Source organism: Lissotriton vulgaris, chromosome 2_1 (assembly GCF_964263255.1).
Source record: "Lissotriton vulgaris chromosome 2_1, aLisVul1.2, whole genome shotgun sequence".
NCBI lineage: Eukaryota > Metazoa > Chordata > Amphibia > Caudata > Salamandridae > Lissotriton > Lissotriton vulgaris.
The window spans coordinates 927,377,881-927,397,394 of record NC_141687.1 but is presented as its reverse complement, the minus strand read 5'-3'; the positions used below and the strand labels follow the sequence as shown (position 1 = coordinate 927,397,394).

Here is a 19,514-nt window from a genome sequence, read left to right as displayed (position 1 = left end):
CGCTATCAGAGGCACAAAGTGTCGAAGAACAATATACTAAATGAAGTGCCAAAATTCCTGTGGTCACACAAAATGGAGCAAATTGGTGTGACGTGTAAGTAGCGCCTGTATGATTGACACATTTGATGCCCTAGAAAAAGCCCACGTCAAGATCAGTTGGACAATCCCTTAAAATATACACAGGATGAGTTAAAAATCAACATTGAAACATATTATAGACTTTGAAATGAAGGACTCAAACAATTGCAACTCTATAATTTGCCATTAACTTTTATTAATATATCGTATAAAATTAATTTAACATTTGTGTATAATACAGTTTAGACACGCATATTAAGTTATCAAAAGGGTCGTGGCCAAAAGTGCATATTGTTGTTTGGAGGACCGGAAAACAACACCACACAAATGCAGCGGCAAGCAGAAGAGCTGCTACTTGGCTTGGCGATTCCCACATAAAACCGAGGCGAATCAAATGTTGTCTTAATGCAATCAATACCAACAACCATCAGCAGCGTGCTGAGAACGAGCATTATCCGTTGCATCCTTTTCGGAGACTCATTTCTTGCCTTTTTTAAGGGATGGTTTTTCAGGTTTATTCTGGGATTCTTCAGGTTGCTCCACAACTTTCTCTTTCTGAAATGACATGAAAGAGGTCTTACAAGCCTTCCAATAGCAAACAGAAAAAGCCCTTTGAACACACCATTACAGGGGGAGAGTCAGTCAACAACAATAGTTGCTGGACTCGTTTCAAATGATTAGGAGAGAAACACAGGAATTAGCATTTCTGACCGGCTCTTAGGACAGGAACAGCATTAGCACAAGAACACACCGCCGGTCAAATTCCAATCCCTACCTCCCTGAAGGAGCTACAGCAAAGGGCCTTGAATTGTAGTCACAACTGTGCTTAGAAGAGCGCAATTGGCTGCCCCCTCTCTAAATTCAAATGACTGAGCAAATATCCATCAATGACCTATACTGCCCATCACATGTGCCAGTAGAGTAGGATTTTATTGTCTGGCAGAAAAATCACAATCCACCCACCATTACCCTCCAAGTGACACAGTGTCTGTAACTAGGATAGATCTATGCCTCCTCATCCAAGGGAACCGAGATAATCTGCACAAAACAGGATGCCCTGAGATGCAGTAGTCATTCAAGATTAACTTATCACTTCAAAATAGTGCCCCTTCCACAACAAACACCGATTGGATACAATCACGAATGTGCTTTTCCTACTTCGTTCTCAATTAACAGAAAAGGAATGTCTCTTTATATACGTACACACAATGAGATTGTTTTAAATTAAAAGAAAAATAAAAGAAAAAAATGTGCTCTGTCACTATCGTGCCTATGTTATATAAGCTTCTAGAAGTCATGACCGAGTACTTTCGAATTTCACCGCATGATGGGACCCTTAGCAGAAAAGTACTTCGACCAAACACGGCAGAGGTAAATGAATAATCAAAAGGTTGCTGTAGGGGAGAAAAAAAATACTGTCCTGTCAAGTTATGCAACCAGATTACTCAAATGAGTGGTAACAAAAGAAAGATCAGCAATGAATGAAATGGAGAACAGCGCACTGCCTGCTGTCGCGCCACTCCAAGTTCCTGTTCGATGTTACCACCATTTCAAAATATATTCTGCTATTACCAATGCAAATCTACCAACAGATGACTCAATCAAGCAAGATTCACCTTTTTCCTTCCCCTCTTTAACTTTTCCTGAACAGGAACAAGTGTTTCCGCCTCCGGTTCGCTACCAGCAAATTGAAGAGGTTTTTTTGGTCGCCCTCTCTTTTTGGGTTTTGCTGCATCATTTGCTTTGGCTGCTTCTGGTTTGGACACAGTTTCGTTGACCTCTTCTTGTTTTGAGTTAGATGCACCACCTTCAGGCTCGACATGTTCCTTAAGACAAAAATGTGAAGTTTTATTATTTCTTTAATCATCATAGTATTATTTATTAAAAGGACAGTATTTTAAATAATAATTGGCAACTCTACAACATTTCTAGGTTTAAATGTTTACCCCACAGAGGCACTAAATAAAACATTTGTATGTGCAACCACCCAAATGCTTCCAGAGTGTGGTCAATGCACTACTTTACATGATGCTAGAAACAACCAGCCCTGTGAAAAATGCACATCTTACTTAGAAGATTTCTTAGAACTCCGTTCAGTTATGTGAGGCTGTTAAAAAATATTCCACTTATTAGAAAAGCACATACACATAATCAGGGCTTTTCCCAATCAGGGCACACCCCCACAACACTTGTGCCTCTTTTGAACCCCACAACATAGGAGCTATCATATAACCCTATTTACACAATTCGCCAATGTGTAGACCCATGTAATGTAATTTCATGTGTTTTCCATTTTGTTTTTGGAATCCTACATCCCTAAATACATTAGGCTGGGACACGCATTATGCAAGAACCAACTTCCAACAAAAGTGGAGACAACACCAAAGCAAAATTTCTGGTCCTGGGTTTCGTGAAAGCTGAACAGCTACAAAGAAGGAAAGGCAAATAAACTCAATTTTTAGCAGAAGTTTGACTATCGCGTCATGGAATATTGGAGGAAAAACACTGGAGTAGCTAGTACTATTCCTGAAACATACCGCTGCCATAGCGATCCTTCAAGAAACCTGGGCTTTAAAAACTTTCGACCAAAAAGACTTTTGTTTAAGATGTTACGGCGGAAGCGGTGAAGAGGGGTCATACTAAAGGTTGACTGGCAATCCTTTTAAGAGGAGAATGCCAGTGGGATCTGAAATGAACTAATGTGCTCCTTAGGACTGTCCAATGTATCAAGAACAAGCACTGGAATGAAAACATGGACACCTCAAGATCTGCTAATTTTCTAATGTCTACATCCCCCCCAGGATCTCAAATGGATTCACTAATTATTAAAACGTTTGAGGCAATTGAATAAATAGTGGTAGCTAAAGTGTATCCCCTCAGTCATTCTAGCAGGAGTCTCTAATGGGAAAATGTTGAATACACTCTTGGAAAAATGGGAGATTGGCAACAAAGAGGAAGACTTGTCAATCTCCTGATCAGCATTCCCACCAATCATCAAACCAGATAATGGGGGAGAATATTACTCACTTCCGTAACAGCTATTAACAGAGTTATCTTAAACAGTAGCATAGAAGGAGATATTCCCGCTGCTTTCACAAAAAAAGGCAACTCCAGCTTTTTGATCTAAGACGACATGATATGCAGTCAATATTTATTCAGGAAAGCTTACTGAATATTAAGTTCACAAAGGAAAGCGATCATGCAATACTGCATCTCAAAGTTGGAATTATACTGCCGCCTTCACTCCAATAGTCCTTAACGCAGATGCACGGTACCACTAAAGTAGATCAGGAAAAAGGGCGGGTGATATGGAACTCAAAAACAAATATTAAAATGAATTCTGCAATTATCACTTTGCATGCACTTCAGTGCAATCTCTCATCTGATCCGTTAACAAATTTTAGAAGAGATTGTTTCCACGGTTGTGGCTACCCTGCAGGAAATACCAAATGTACATGGAACCTCGAAAAAGAAAGTGCAGATTATGAAACATCTAAGCTAAATAAATTTCTCAGACTGCAATTTCAAGTTTTTTGGGAGATAAGACAGAAATCAAAAAGCTAAAAAAACCTTTGAAGGGAAAAAGAGAAGAATGACAAGATCAACAGGATATAAATTGAGTGGACATTCAAACTGCAGTTAAACAAAAAAATAGCAAGGCATTCTGGAGTTTGATCGCTACAGAAACTGGAACAAAAAAATCCCTCCAAGCTCCTCCAATTACATTAATGGAGTGGGAAAAATATCTACATCAGTTATATAAACGAAAGACAAGGCAGGAAAAATGGAACATAGCAATATGCAAGAAAGAAAAGAATAAAGATATTTAGCTCCAACTGAACGTCAAAAAGCCCTTCATATCAAGAACACTAGATCCTCAACAGCAATGGGACCAGATAAGATGCCGAATAAAGTTCTTCAAAAAAATGCAGAAGACTGGAGTAAGTTTATAGCTCCCCAATATTCCCATTATGTCATGTCACAGAGGAAATTCCAACATCATGGTGGGGGAGCATTGAGATTCCAATTTTAAAAAAAGGATCCAGGATACTCCCCAGTAACCATCAAGAAATTGCTTTGTTGAATGCCATCGGGAAGACCTGTATGGCCAGTATCCTGGAACATCTGAAGGACTGGGCTTTTTTACATGGAATGATCAAAGCCAGGTTTTGCCCAAAACTCTGTAACCAACAACATTGCGGCCCTGCGGACTATTTTAGATAAATATGTAGCATTAAAAATCGTAGGTCGTCCATTGTGTATTTGTTGACTTAACACCACCTTTTGACAGAGTAGATAGGCCTATAATTTGGAAGATTGTACAAAAACTAGGAATGCCTGAAAAACCTCTTAAGATAATCATATTGCTGCCAAAAGCAACATGGTGTAAAATACAAATGGGGAGAGAGAAGGGGCTTATTTGACCAAAAGCTACACTGAATGGTCTGAAGCAAGGTTTTAGCCCCCTCTTATTTTCTCTTTATACAAGTGACTTTTCCGATTGCTTTGTAAAAATTAATAATTTTCCCCAAAAATCATCTAGTATCATACATATTCTAATGTATGGCAACAATGTGGTTATGTTAGAACTCACACCAATTGGCATACCAAGAAACTTACAAGCACTCACTAGTTATACAGTAAAAAAAAGTGTTTGGGCCAAACATAAAATGTAAGTAGTTCCTTTCAGAGGAAGAAAGCAATGTAACTGATCGCTAGCGGCGAAAATCTATTGAGGTGGTTAAAGAACATACATATCTGGGGCGAACCTTCACACAAACACTAAAAAAGTTCTTTCATCTTCAGTATATAGGGCTCAAAGCAGATGCTCATGTTGGTGCATGGCAACGTTTATACTCCTCCTCCGGGAAGATACATTTTCACTCCCTTTAAGAAGCTCATAGTTTGATAATTCCTCCTATTTTATCATATGCATTGGAATATATGCCAATAAAAAATTGGCATCCAGTAAAAATAAAAGGGAATATCCTCCGCAAATTTATAAAAGTCAACCAAGCAGTACCAGCTCAAGCATTGTGCCTCAAGCTCTCTCTAGTTAGTTCTGACACCAGAGCAATCTCCAACATCATACGATGGGCTTATAATCTTCTACGCGCTGAACAGGGATCCTTACAGTGTATATTAAAATTGGAGACCTTTGGTAATGATTCTCTGCAATATACTTTTAAACATAATTTAAACAGAGCACTTTACTTCTCAAACTGCACATGAACACTTTTGAAATCCTGGACTTCAGCGTACTTTAGGCTTTTTTTCAAAACATATGACCCAGACAGTTATGATTTTGATGTTAAACATTGCTCTCAACCAAAACATTATGAAAAGTATGCAGAATCAATAGAATATAAAATTTAACTACATTATACTCTATTTTTTGTAGTTGACGGGGTCTGGCATTGTATTTTATTACGCCTAGGGATTTTACCATTCAAAGCAAACCTGTGGAAAATACCCCCAGCACTTAGGATTTATGTAACAGAAGTGCAGGATTTACCACACGTACTGTTTGAATGTCCAAATCAGACACTGGTCGAGGCCTGATATCGGCTTATAAACCCTAATCATATCAGAAATAACAATCACAGTAAAAGGCCTCATATTGCTGCTTAAATCACCACCTGATAAATGTGTTCGTTATAACCTGTTTACATTTTTAAGAGTTTAAAAAATGTTTTAATATGGTCATATCATTGTTTTAACAATGTATTTCTCGAACTGTTGTCCTCAGCTGAGGACTAAATCAAATTAAATACATTGAATAGACTATGCAGGACCCAATGCTGCTTATTTCAAGTACCAAGAATATCTCAGGGTGTCTTTGCCCCATTACTGAATACCAAGATTTGAGATATTACGAATGCTTAGCTGAAGCATGTGCAAGTTATTAATACATAGCCGAGGTGTAAGGTCTGGACCAAAACCCTAGGACTTGCTTTGAATTCTCATGGACTGAGATACCATTTTTTATTGTTGGAAATGCTTTCATTAATGCATATCCACACTAAGGCTATTTGTAGAGATAAATTAGGTCTAATCACTTATAGATTGACTATAGCTAAGGTTGACCTAAAATTATAGAATGGTAATGCGGTTTGCCATCTCCTTTTGTGACACAAACATTTAACTGTTAGGCTAGCTGGTGGGCTAATTCTTAAACACCATGTTCTTTTGCCTTCTTTCCCATGTGAAGAAAGGTTTTCTTTTCTTTGTTATTATCATGGAATGTTTTTATAATAGTGCATTCAAGAAGACACCTGCTGTGCGCAGGCAAGTCCATGTAGCCAGGAGCAGCTCCTCCGCTAAGGTGGAGGAGCATTGCCCCACTGCCTGCAAAGCAGAAAACAATCAAAAGATAATAAACTTGTTATTTTATTTTTCTTTGCTACAGGGCTGGGTTGGTCAAAGACTGGTGGCACAGGGGAAGGAGTGATTTGCATACACTAAATGCACAAGACTGCTTGGCCGGTAAAACGGTCATGTGCACTTTGCATGTTCCTCACCAGGCTGTAACACAGCCTGGTGAGGAACATGCACAGGCTCCCTGTCCCCAGCTGAGTGCTGAATTATGGCACTCCGACAAATCACAATGCTGCATTTCAGCATTGTGATGGGCTTAGGGGAGGAAGCCTTGGTGCTTCCTGGTTCTGGGCCCGTCAGTGAACGGAGAAATAACGGCGAGATAGAGGCCGAGAAAAGGTAAGGGTTTTCTTTTTTTGTTCAACGCCACTTCCCCATCACCCTGTTCCCTGCCAGCCACCACTGCATGCATCTTATCCATTACCGATAGTTTAAGTTTGAAGGACAAAGAAGCTTGTATTGTGAGGAACCTTGAGAACATAAGGACCATATAATTGTATCATTTCAACCACCAGTGCAGGGAAGCCAGGTTAGCCTTAGGTAGCGCTATTAGGAATAGGGATAGGGAAGCTAATAGTAAGGCCAGGAAGCACTACAAGGCTAGAATATTACTAGCGAAAAAAACAGGGGATGAAGAGTATTGGGCTGAATTGAAGGAAGTGTCAGGGGCCAAGGTCTCCAGATTATTCTGGAAATTATTACAGTGGGGTAGAGGTGGCACTCCGAACAAACCCGATAACAATGTCGCCGAGGGTTCCTGGGTGGAATACTTTAAACCCCAATATGCAGAGTCTAGGGAGGTTGGGTTTGTGAAAACGATTCCAGTGGTATTTGCAACTGGGAATTTATTCTCCTTCAAAGAATCAGAAGCTGCAATATGTGCTGCCCAAGGGGGAAGGGCCCCGGGTCTTGACGGGATACCCTCTGACGTCTTTAAAAACGACATGGGTCGGTGGGTCAGGTATGTTTCCCTTCTGGGAAATTCTATCGCCATAAGAGCTGAAGTCCCGGAAGTATGGAAGGGGGCGATCATTATACCCATATATAAAAAAGGGGATAGGTCCCTCCCGGCTAACTATAGGCCGATAAGCTTGATTGCCACCATTCAAAAAGTGGTAGGGAGAATGGTGGTAAACAAGCTAATGGATTGGGTTGAAGAGAATAGCGCATTGTCCCCTTACCAGGCGGGCCACAAGTACGGTTGACCAGGTGTTTCGGTTTGCCTTACTCCAATGGGGAACGGTGGTGCTTGGCGAGGGCAGCCTGTATGTCGCTTTTGTCGACTTGCGGGCTGCCTTCGATCTTGTCCCAAGGGGAAAGCTTTGGGCAGTCCTGAGTGAAATTGGCCTCCCAGCCGAGTTACTTACCCTGATTATGAGGCTGCACGAGGCTAATTTTGCCAGGGTCGAATGGGGCACGAACAGTGAATCTTCCGCCGACTTCCCCGTTGAACGTGGTGTTCGCCAGGGATGCGCAATGGCACCCTTGCTCTTTTCGTTATTTATTAACGGAATTGTGGCTCGGATGTAGGATGCCTGTGCCGATGCACCCTTGTTGGCTGGCGGGCCTCAGGGTCACGATCCTAATGTTCGCCAACGACACATTAATTTTGTCCAAAGCACTGGGTGGCCTGCAGCGTGCCCTACATATCTTTGACCACTTTTGCGGGGAACACGGCTTGGAAGTGAATGTGGGCAAGACCAAGCTGATGACTCTCGCCTAAGCGTAGAGCCCGCCTAAAAATACTTTTGAATAATTGCGAGTTAGAGGTGGTCAGTGTATTTACTTAACTCGGGGTCCAGATCACTAACAATCTAAAGTGGTCCTACCATATAAACAAGGCGGTCCTGAAACACCAACAGATAGCGGGGGCATTAAGGGTTGAACACAAAAAATCAAAATCTAAACCTATTAAACCAGTCCTGGCAGTTTATGACGCAAAGGCCATTGGGTCTGCCCTGTACTGGGCGGAGCTATGGGGCTTTGACAAGGTTCTTCCCTTGCAGACATCAGAGAACAGGTTTATTAGGGGTATAACAGGACTCCCCCCGAGCACCCCACTAATCCCGCTTGGTCTTGATCTTGGGAGAAGATCAGTCAGTGACCGAGTAAGATTGAGCCCAATCCTTTATTTGCGACGCCTCTGGACCACCCCAGAGATACGGCACGATGCCGATGGGTTCCTTGCAATAATCAAAGCTGATGTTTTCCATAAAATAACATGGCTTAAACACCTCAGGGCTGCTCTAGGTGAACTCGGCCTCTCCAGTCTCTGGAATAATCCCTCTGGGGAAGTTTTTCCTAGTAAAAACACCATCAAAAGTTTATATTGGGATAGGATTGATGGCAGACTCTGGAGCAGAATGAGATCTGACACGATGGGGGGGCGTTTCTTGGAAATTAAACAGTGTCCATTGTTAGAATTATACTGGGACAGCATCACCGTCCCAGGAGACAGGAAGCTAATGTTCCAGTTAAGATCTGGTTCTCTCCCCCTGAGATCTTGGACAGGCAGGTGGAGGAGTACGACCACCTCGTGCTGCCCGGTGTGTGGTGCAGCCAAGGAAAGCATAGGCCACTTTTTATTCCTCTGTAAGGCATACGCAACCCCTCAAAGAGTATGGCTAGTTCCAGTCTGTAGGAACTTAGTGAAATCTAGTGGTGTTGAGGCGCTAAGAATTATTTGTAACTCCACTGATTTGCCAATAGTTTTGGGAACAGCAAAATACCTGGGGTGGGCATGGTCTATCAGACGGAGGGCTATCTCTTTTAACGTACATTGATTTTTGTGTAAATGTGTATTTAACTGTTTTTGTGTCTTTTCTGTTACAGCTTGAACAACGGTTTTTATTATTGAATGTATAAGAGGGTCAATTTTATGTCTTGTATTTTCTAAATGTATGTTGTGCTTTTATGAGTATATTGCTCGAATAAAGCTTTGAAATCAAAATCATGAATCATTTCGCTTAAACCTGGTTAGACAGCCTTAGCAAAATGGCGTGGAAAGGGGTGTAAAATGTTAGAATTTGTGTCTCTTTAGAACAGACTAGAGAGCAATTCAGAGCAGAGTAGATTTAGAGTACTCAGAAGGCTGATTTTTTGTCTTTCCCTTTGTGGAGACTTCATGCAAGCTTGTCCACTGATTTATAAGATTGTGATGACTTTGTATTGCATATTATATGAGGCATACATATTTTGCTTTCTGTAAACTATTAACTTTCAATAAACTTATGGTTTGATACTGAAACACTTTCTTGGAGATACCTCAACTTGCACAAAGAATAGCGCTAAGAAAACCACTGCTTCTTTCTATTAATCGGTCGATCTAGGAATTCAGCACCTTAACTAGATCGCTTGCAAGAGATTTAGCCCATTAAAAAGGAAAAATCTCAACTCACCTGCTCTTCTTTTGTGGAGCAGAACAAATCCTCTGCAGAGTCGTTCTCTTCTATACAATCCATCTGGCCAGGTTCTTTGGTGGTGAAAGCAGTAGCTGTGATGACTGGATTAGAGGGATCAGTGACCACCTCAGTTTTCTTTTTCCGACCTCGCTTTTTAGGCTGTTCTTCAGATGCAGCTGTGGGACCTTGGTCTTCCAAACTGGAAACAGTCTGAAATGACACACACCACGTTATTGATGTTGCAAATCTCATTCACTTATGAAATTAAAAAAAGACTCATTAAGTCAGTGGTTTGTGAGCTGCAAAATTTTGCCAAAACCTGAAGAGAGGTTGAAGTGCAATATGGTCAAAATTATAATCTGGCATTCTGAGAGCACCGGACAAAAAAAATGTTTGTTCCTTCAAGATGACCTCAGAATTCAAGTGTTTGACCTCAGCCAGAATTAGTGAAGAATTCCAGCAGAAGGACCCTGCACCCAGCATGAAAGACAATGTTTTAATTGTTGTGTTCGAGAAAGATTCTCCTAAAATTTTCTTCATCAATACAATATAAACAAAGCAACAGCGACATTGTTCAGCTTAACCATTCTAGACTTCCTGCACAAACCTGCATGACAGCTTCTCTTAAACTATGAAAAACACTATGCAACGTTATTTGAAAAGCCATCTTATGCAGTGAATTTATATTGTAATCAACAAAGTACTAAAATAAAAATTAAACAATTTTTACCAATGAGCATCCTATTTCATCCCCAGCATCAATGGATGGATAGGACTGGATTGTAAACATTGACTCCGGTCTCGTTTGCGCCGAACCCATGTAAGGCAAGAATTCGAAACTTTTTTCACCAAATCTCAGGAAGACCCTGGACCACCACATCCAGTATGGCATATGAATTCCGGAAATCTGCTCTGGAATTGCAAGGGTGGGATCTCAGACCCACAGTGCAAGGACTGGGTTCAGAGCACCCGGCGAAGTTAAAGAAGCCCAGTGGACAGCAGCCCAATCGCCAGCCAAGCTATTCTTTGCTCTGGCAGGGCTCTCCGGTTACTTCTAAACAGTCCCATTCAATACGTTCAGTGACACAGTGGTAATCAAAACAATTTGTCTTGCAAACAATGTACTCAACCATTGCCCCAAGAAAATGGAATTTATAGTTTTTTAAAATTTTATTTCAAAACCCTTAATCTTGTGCAGATTAAATATATGGCAACACCGAATACAAATAAAATTGTGGTTACAATTATTACTGAGAACAGAAAATATATTATAAACAGTTTTGTACATTAACTGGGATCCCAGAATCGAATGCTATTTTTAAACCCTACACTAATTTAGTAGGCTAAAAAAATTATATTATTTTGGTCTGTTGAACATATGGAATGGATCCCACAGCATACCTTATGAAACAGCAAATCTTGCTGTTTGTTTTCAGAATTTTGCCACGGAAGAACCTACTCATTTCAGCCAAGGAGAGAAGTCCTAGCAGGTCTGCTCTACGCTGCTGCAGATAGCTCTCCCGGTGTATATCTCAGAGCAAAATCTGGATTTTTAATCGGATTGACCTCTGGCAATTAGTTCTCCAGATAAATGGTCAAAAAGCCATGCTTTTGTAGAAATGTAATCCAATCCAATCCAAAAATTCTTTATTTCGGTCTTTTAGACCATAAAAGATGCAATAAAAACATTCAGCATTAAAAGACATTCACTTATGTAAAAAACATTTCATAAAGATTAATTTCCTTGGGAGTCTATTCATGAGTGGGAGTAACATTACAGTTCATAAATTATTTTCTACACTGACAAGTTCTATCCCTGCTTTATACCCCCATAGCTCACTACCATAAGAAGCGGCTGCTTTAGCTTGGGTTTTATACAATTCTACTGCCGGGCTAATGGGTTTAAAAGTAGAAGTGTTTGCGACCTTCAAAATTGCCCCCGACAGTTGGGACAGCTTTAGCCGGGATCTTGCTATTTGGGGGTCCCAAGATAAGTTCTCATGTAGGGTTACACCCAAATACTCGAAGGTTTTTACCCTTTCCAGTCTTGCTGAACCTAATGATGGGTTGGGTCTAGTTTTAGGGGAGGGGTTGAATATCATGAATTTGGTCTTTTCTGTATTGATCTCTAGACCATGTTGTCTACAGAAAAGACCAAATCCATCTAGAATCCGTTGGATCCCCATCGGGGATTTGGAAAGCAGGAGGGTATCATCGGCGAACATGATAGCCGGTACCCTCCTGCCTGCCAAGAGGGGAGCGTCATTGTCCCTAAAATTGTCGAGATGGGATATGACACTTAACGAAGAGGCAAAACAGGGTTGGCGCCAAGACGCAACCCTGTCTTACCCCTCTAAGAACTGGGAACCTAGATGACAACGCTCCATCCCTCCCACACCTAACCTGTGCAAAATTGCTGGCGTGAAGCCTAACTATGGCATGTAGTAGATGGATAGGAACACCCAGCTCCTTTAGGACCTCCCACAATTTCTTGCGGGGGACCAGGTCAAAGGCTGACCTGAGGTCCATGAACACCATGTACAGCCTCCCCCCCTCGAACCTCACAGTTTTCCAGTTGAGGAGAACGAGGCGGAAAATCTGATCCATGGTGGACGTGTTTTTCCCGAAGCAAGTCTGGAGGGGACTCAGAATTTCATTTTTCTCCATCCAGTCTAGAAGGTGGTCCAAGAGGTGGCGGGAAAATAGTTTTTGGGGGACATCTATCAGGCTGATCGGCCTGTAGTTGGCTGGGAGAAGAGGAGAGGAGAGCCCTTTTTGAAAATAGGCACTATCTCCGCTCCCAGCCAAGTACAGGGGATCTCCATACCTCCCGCGATGGAATTAAGAATGAGGAGGTACGGGCCCCATATCTCTGGATGGTGTCTAAAGAGGTCGCCAGGCAATCTGTCAAGTCCCGGGGCCTTCCCCTTCGCCAGTCTCTTATTGCACTGACCACCTCACCGAGGGTAAATTCTAATCCGGCTACAGGATTGGATATAACAGAGGCCACATCATTGGCAAATTCAGAGGTTTCTTGGTACAATTTGCCAAAGTGGTGTTCCCAGACAGAAGATGCAATGTTTGGCTCCACTGCAGCTTTAGGTTCTCCTGTGCCAGTATTTACCAAAGACCAACATTTTCTGGAATCCCTCGCTTCTAGCGATAGGGAGAGGTCCTGCCATCTGTTCCAATCCCATTCCGACCTTGCTAGTGCCATGGCTTCCCTATATTTCCGCCTAAGTTCAACAACCTGACCCTTATCAGAGCTAATAGCCACAATAAAAGCAGGTTCTGTCTTAATCTTTTTACAGGAAGAATTGTACCAGGTTGCAGTTTGAGTCTTTTTCTTCCGTGGGACTACCACTGGGTAGAAAACCTCGCCTAGAGCTCCCACTAGGTCTACATGGATTTGGGCTAGTTTCTCGTTGAAATCTGGTGGTCTAAGCTGGTTAATTGGTACAACTCAAACAAAATAAAGGGAGTTCCCTTGAGTTACAGCTTACTGAATTTGGACTGGTCAGTCTATTGTCTAATAGGTGACCCACACTCATTCAATCACTCCACATTTTCTTGGAACCATCAAAAAGAGCACTTACAATCTAAGGAAACTATGTACTACGTAGCCGGTAAGTTTGTGTATTTTATCAAAATATTTTTTATTTAAAAACAAATTCTAAAAACATTCCAGTTAAAAACATACATATAAGTATTCCTTATGCCAGTTTTTCGGTGCACTGTTATTAAAGCACTCTGTCAACATTTAAGTTCATTGTCTCATAGCCGGAGTCTTAGTAAACAATACATTATAACACACATTTTAAAATAAATTTGCTTAAACAAATCAAGTCGACGCGTTTCGGTGGATCTCTGCTGTGCGCACCACCTTCCTCAGGACAATATTTTAACAGTTCTGTAGAAACAATTTAATAAAATACATTATCAAACTTTATCCTCGGCTTACGTTTACAAGAAACTATATACTAGTAACAGTCTGATCAAACGACTGTTCAATAATTATGTGCTAAACATAACCTTTCCCTGTGCTGATTTTGTGATCCCAGAGCTTACATGCAGCCCCACATTCATACATGCATGTAGGCTCTGGGATCACAAAATCAGCACAGGGAAAGGTTATGTTTAGCACACAGCAACATGTATGGAACTTCGTATTAGTTCTAAAATAAATAACCTACACATATGAAATGTAGTCCGCCATTTAGACTTTATCTAAATAGAGAAGGAGTAAAATAATGGCACATAATTATTGAACAGTCGTTTGATTAACTAAGATGATTGAAGATCAGACTGTTACTAGTATATATTGTTTCTTGTAAACGTAAGCCGAGGATAAAGTTTGATAATGTATTTTATTAAATTGTTTCTACAGAACTGTTTAAATATTGTCCTGAAGAAGGTGGTGCGCACAGCAGAGATTCACCGAAACGCGTCTACTTGATTTGTTTAAGCAAATTTATTTTAAAATGTGTGTTTGAATGTATTGTTTACTAAGACTCCGGCTATGAGACAATGAACTTAAATGTTGACAGAGTGCTTTAATAACAGTGCACTGAAAAACTGGCATAAGGAATACTTATATGTATGTTTTTAACTGGAATGTTTTTAGAATTTGTTTTTAAATAAAAAATATTTTGATACAATACACAAACTTACCGGCTACGTAGTACATAGTTTCCTTAGATTGTAAGTGCTCTTTTTGATGGTTCCAAGAAAATGTGGAGTGATTGAATGAGTGTGGGTCACCTATTAGACAATAGACTGACCAGTCCAAATTCAGTAAGCTGTAACTCAAGGGAACTCCCTTTATTTTGTTTGAGTTTTACTTCACCCTGTTCCCTTGACGTATAAGGGTTACTCTCCTCATATTGATACTGGTTAATTGGTACATCCATTTCTTTTAACTTAGGGAGTGCTAATTCATAGATTTTACTTATGCTCTCATCTGAGTTTGCCAGTTTCCCCCATTGTACCCTACGTCTATTGGAGCTAAGAACCAGATTCCCTGTATCTTCACTAGGATTGGCGGATAGTGACCCAACCACAAGTGCAGGGTGCACCATATCTAATAAAAGTGCGTTGTGGTCACTGTCTGTTCTTACAATTACCCTAAAATCCTGGACCTTGGACCACAGACCAATGTCCACAAAAATGTAGTCCAACCTCGATTCATGGTCCTTCCTATTGAAGGTACACGATGAAGGGATGTCAGAATCAAATGCTATTTTTAAACCCTACACTAATTTAGTAGGCTAAAAAAATATATATTATTTTGGTCTGTTGAACATTTGGAATGGATCCCAGAGCATACCTTCTGAAACAGCAAATCTTGCGGTTTGTGTTCAGAATTTTGCCACGGAAGAACCTACTCATTTCAGCCAAGGAGAGAAGTCCTAGCAGGTCTGCTCTAAGCTGCTGCAGATAGCTCTCCCGGTGTATCTTTCAGAGCAAAATCTGGATTTTTAATCAGCTTGACCTCTGGCAATTAGTTCTCCAGATAAATGGTCAAAAAGCCATGCTTTTGTAGAAATTTAATCACTTATGCTTTCAAAACAAATCAGGGTTTTGAGAAATTCTTATCTCCCTAGTTTAAACCATCACAACCTAATGTAAGTGTGCTTAAATTCAAAAATGTACAGTAAAGAACAGTGCTGTGTTGGTCTTGACCATCCATTAGGGACTGCTATAATGGTAGACGTGCAATCATGTGCGTAATCAAGAACAATGTCAACCTACAAAGGCGATCATCATTGTGGAGATAAAAAAAATTGACTTCTCCAGTGCATGCAGACATTGTTATCAGCAGTTTACAAAGAGAAGGAATCCCAAAATCTGTAATGCAGATGTTACTTGAAGCTCTAGAAAATAAATAGCTTAAGAAGAGAACTATTGTGATGTTGACACAATGAATAGGCTACCACCGCCATCTATTGTTGGTGGCTAAACATATTTGCAGCACCGCTTGTGCAAGCCTGGATGAAGGTCTCAGAACGGCAGTCAGGAAAAGTTTGAAATCCCATAAGCTACAGTAACTTACTTCTGATCAGTATGTAAAAAGGAGTGAATGTTGCACTTTCAGTGCAGATCATCATCTTGTTATGGCAGATTCTAGAATGAGACTCACTGCTGCAAAGTAACTAAAGCAAAAATGCAGCCACATTTTGGACATTAACCACATCAGACTTGTTATAAGAAGCTATTTCTTTTTTACGCTTTTTTTAAATAAAACTTTTTATTAACAAGTTCGATATATAAGTACAGTTCAGCAAGGACAATGGATGGGATCACAGTGGAGCCAGTTGCATCACACAATTACAGTAGGATAATTAATCGGAAATCACGGGGAGGGGGGCATCATCACAGTCGAAACTACGGGGTGTAACACACATTGCCACAATACTCATTCCAGGGTTCCCATACCTTGGACTATATTAGGGGGAAGCCGCAGGCTACATATACCGTCTTTTCCCTCAGCATACACCAATTAAGGTCCTTCTTCCAGTCTGTGAGGGTGGGTGCACATGAGGCCCCCCCAGAGCTGGCCTATGTTACTCTTGGTGACCATGTAGCTGAGAGTGACCCACTGTGTAGTGTAAGTGGCGAGTTTAGTGGGCTCCCATATTTTAAGGAGGCATCTGCTCGCCTCTGGCCTAATCTCAACACCCAATGTTTCACCAATCTCTGTGTATCGTACACAGTATTCCTGCATTGGTTCACAGTGCCATATTATGTGCATGAAGGTGCCCATTTGGGTGCAGCGCCGACTGCAAGTCCCATCCGCTGAGCCACCCATGAGTAACAATTGGGGACCTGTTATTTAAACTGTGTAGAATCTGCAGTTGCACTAAGCGGAGAAGAGCTGGTATCGCAACAGTCTTAGGGGAGGAGACTGCTATTTACCAGTCTGTCGTCCAGCTCAATACCATCTCCAATCCACTTGTCTCGTAGTGAACAAAGAGGATCTTCCATATTTTTTATAAGTTTTCGATAAGCGAGGAAGATGGCTTTTTCGGGTAAGTGGCCATCAAGTATTCTGTCCTCTAGTGGGGATGAATCTGGAGGAGTGGAGCCTCGGGGCAATACGGATTGTAATGCATGTCAGATTTGCAGATATCTGAAACGCGCTGAGTCTGCCAATTCGTATTGTCGCTGGAGGGCATTGAAGGACTTAACGCCCCCTGAGTCAGAGGTCTTTAATATGTGATATTCCTATCAATTCCCACTTGTCATAGCCCTTGGAGTTCCCCAGATCTCTTAAGCCTGTGAGTCCCACAGGGGTGTAGCGAGAGTTAGTTTATGATTCCAACCAAGTGACTTAGTCGCTGAATGCCAGATTTTAACTGCGTGATTGGTAGGACCAGTAAGTGGATACTGGCCTGGTTTTGAGTACAGTGCTCGATTATAATTCCCATGTGGGAGACGCCATTGATGTTAAACTCTGGATCATCAGGGCGGCTGTATGTTCCGTGGTTTATGACCGCTAAGTACGCAGCCAAGTAATATTTTTTGATGTCAGGCAACCCTATCCCTCCGTCGTACCGTTTGAGCGTGAGTTTTTGTAAAGCGATAGGTGGTTTCCCATCCCACAAAAGATCCTGATGGAGCCCCTCTATTTCTTTAAAATACGAGTTTGGGACCGGGTCAGCCGCGTTTTATAATGCATATAGGAAGCGGGGTAGGGACATCATTTTAAATAGGGACACTTAGGGCCACTTTTTCCAGCAATGAGAGCAGGAGAGACTTCCAATTTGCGATATCTCGTCTGAGTCTTTGTAGTGGGGGAACAAGCTTACAGGCATATCGAAGGGAATGATCAAGGGAGATTAATATACCCAGGTATTTGAAGCCTTCCGTGACTATTGGTATCTGGCAGTTTTGGGGAAGCGGAGGAGGGCCTCCATAGAGTACATATATGAGGGATTTTTGCCAATTGATACTGAACCCAGAGTATCAGCCAAAAATGGCTTGGATATCAAAGACAGCGACCAGGGATATCTGGGGAGATCTGAGATGCAGAAGAACATCATCCGTGTATAGGAAATAGGGTCCTCCCAGTCTGGAGACCATCTCATTCCACGGATTACTGGGTCTCTCCGGATCCATGCTGCAAGGGGTTCAAGGGCCAACGCGAATAATTAAGGAGAGACGGGTCCTTCGGCTGAGTGGGAAGGCCTCCGATTTTTTATTGATAACTACCACTTGAGCCTTAGGTTTACTATATAACAGATACACCCATTGGCTAAATCCAGTCCCAAATCCCAGTTTTTTTAGCACAGCAAATAGATAAGGCCACTCAATCGTGTCAAATGCCATGGTGGCATCCAGAGAAACTATGATTGCTTCCTCCCGTATGGTCGGTGCCCACCCACAACCCTGTGTACTCTGCCTAGATTCAGAGCTGTGTTTCTCTGTGGTTCAAATCCTGATTGATCAGGGTGTATTAGGTCCCCTATTACTTTAATCAGCCTATTAGAGAGTATTTTAGCAAGGATTTTAGGTTTTGCCTTTAACAGCGAGCTAGGGCGGTAGGAAGCGCAGTCTGTTGATTTTCCCTTCCTTATAGATTGTGACAATGGTTGCAATTCTTTGGTCTAGGTGTAGTGATCGCTGTTCAAGGCTGTCCTCTGGTCGGAGGTTGTAGAGTTCGATAGGGATACCGTTTGGCACGAGGGCTTTGCCCGAATGAAACACTTGTATCGCAAGACCGATCTCGACAGTGGTGAGGTCACTGTCCATGTATGCTTGGTCAGCGTCAGAGCATGGGAAGGGAAATGTTCCTCAGAAGATCCGAGGAGTCGTAGTCAGTGTACAGTGCCACAGAGCAGTAGACATTATGGAAGTACTCTGCGAATTGGTTAACTATGTCTTGGGGGGTCTGTTATGGGCGACATGTATGTGTCCCCAAGTTCCAGGACAAGCCTACTAGCATGCACCTTTTTATCAAGCCAGGCGATTAGTTTTCTGGCCTTATCTCCCCAGTCGTGCATACGACCCATTCGGTCTTGACCTAGGGTTTTAGCACGGTCAGTGACTAATGCGAGGTATTCGTCTTGACGTAGGCTGCGTGTAGGGAGGGCGTCAGGAGTGATGTCAGAGCTTATGTTTTGTTCAAGACGATACAACTAATGTTCTGCATCAGGGAGGTCTTTTATTTGTTTTTTTTGGATCCCGCTATTAGGGAGAGGGCCTGACCCAGGAGAACTGATTTAAAGGGTTCCCACTGAGTCTGGAGAGTCACCAGTGTGTTCGTTCTCCGAGAAGTAGTGGTCTATGGACTTGATTATGTCTGTGTATTTTTGGGTTATTAAGTTACCATGGATTGATAGGGCAACTCGCCCTACTTGTGTTTGGTCTATGACTATGTGGACCCACAATGGGGAATGGTCAGAAATACCCCTAGCTAGATGTCAAATCTCATGGATATTTGTGACTTGCGGAGCAGGGACTATAATGTAGTCCAGACGGGAAAGGCTATTATCTGCCCCTGAGTAAAAGGGGTGTTGAATTTTGTCCGGGTTATATGTTCTTCATCCATCCACTAGACCCATTGCCTCCATGGGGAAGGAGTGTGGAGAGTGAGGTAATGTGCGGGGGGGGGGAATGTCTGTCCAACGTGCCAGAGAGTATGGAGTTAAGTCTCCA

At 41.8% G+C, this 19,514-nt stretch overlaps 1 protein-coding gene across 1 annotated transcript in view; it reads right to left on the bottom strand.

Moving 5' to 3' along the window:
* Positions 1-252: 252 nt before the first annotated feature.
* The window catches only part of LOC147731425 (uncharacterized), a 140,381-nt gene continuing 121,119 nt past the window's right edge, over positions 253-19,514 (bottom strand). Inside the window, exons 3-5 of the mRNA XM_086958740.1 lie at positions 9,855-10,067; positions 1,695-1,904; positions 253-633 (exon numbers count right to left, since the gene is read on the bottom strand). Of these exons, the coding sequence (XP_086814866.1) occupies positions 556-633; positions 1,695-1,904; positions 9,855-10,067 (501 nt within the window). The 3' untranslated portion in view covers positions 253-555. The remainder of the gene's footprint in view (positions 634-1,694; positions 1,905-9,854; positions 10,068-19,514) is intronic.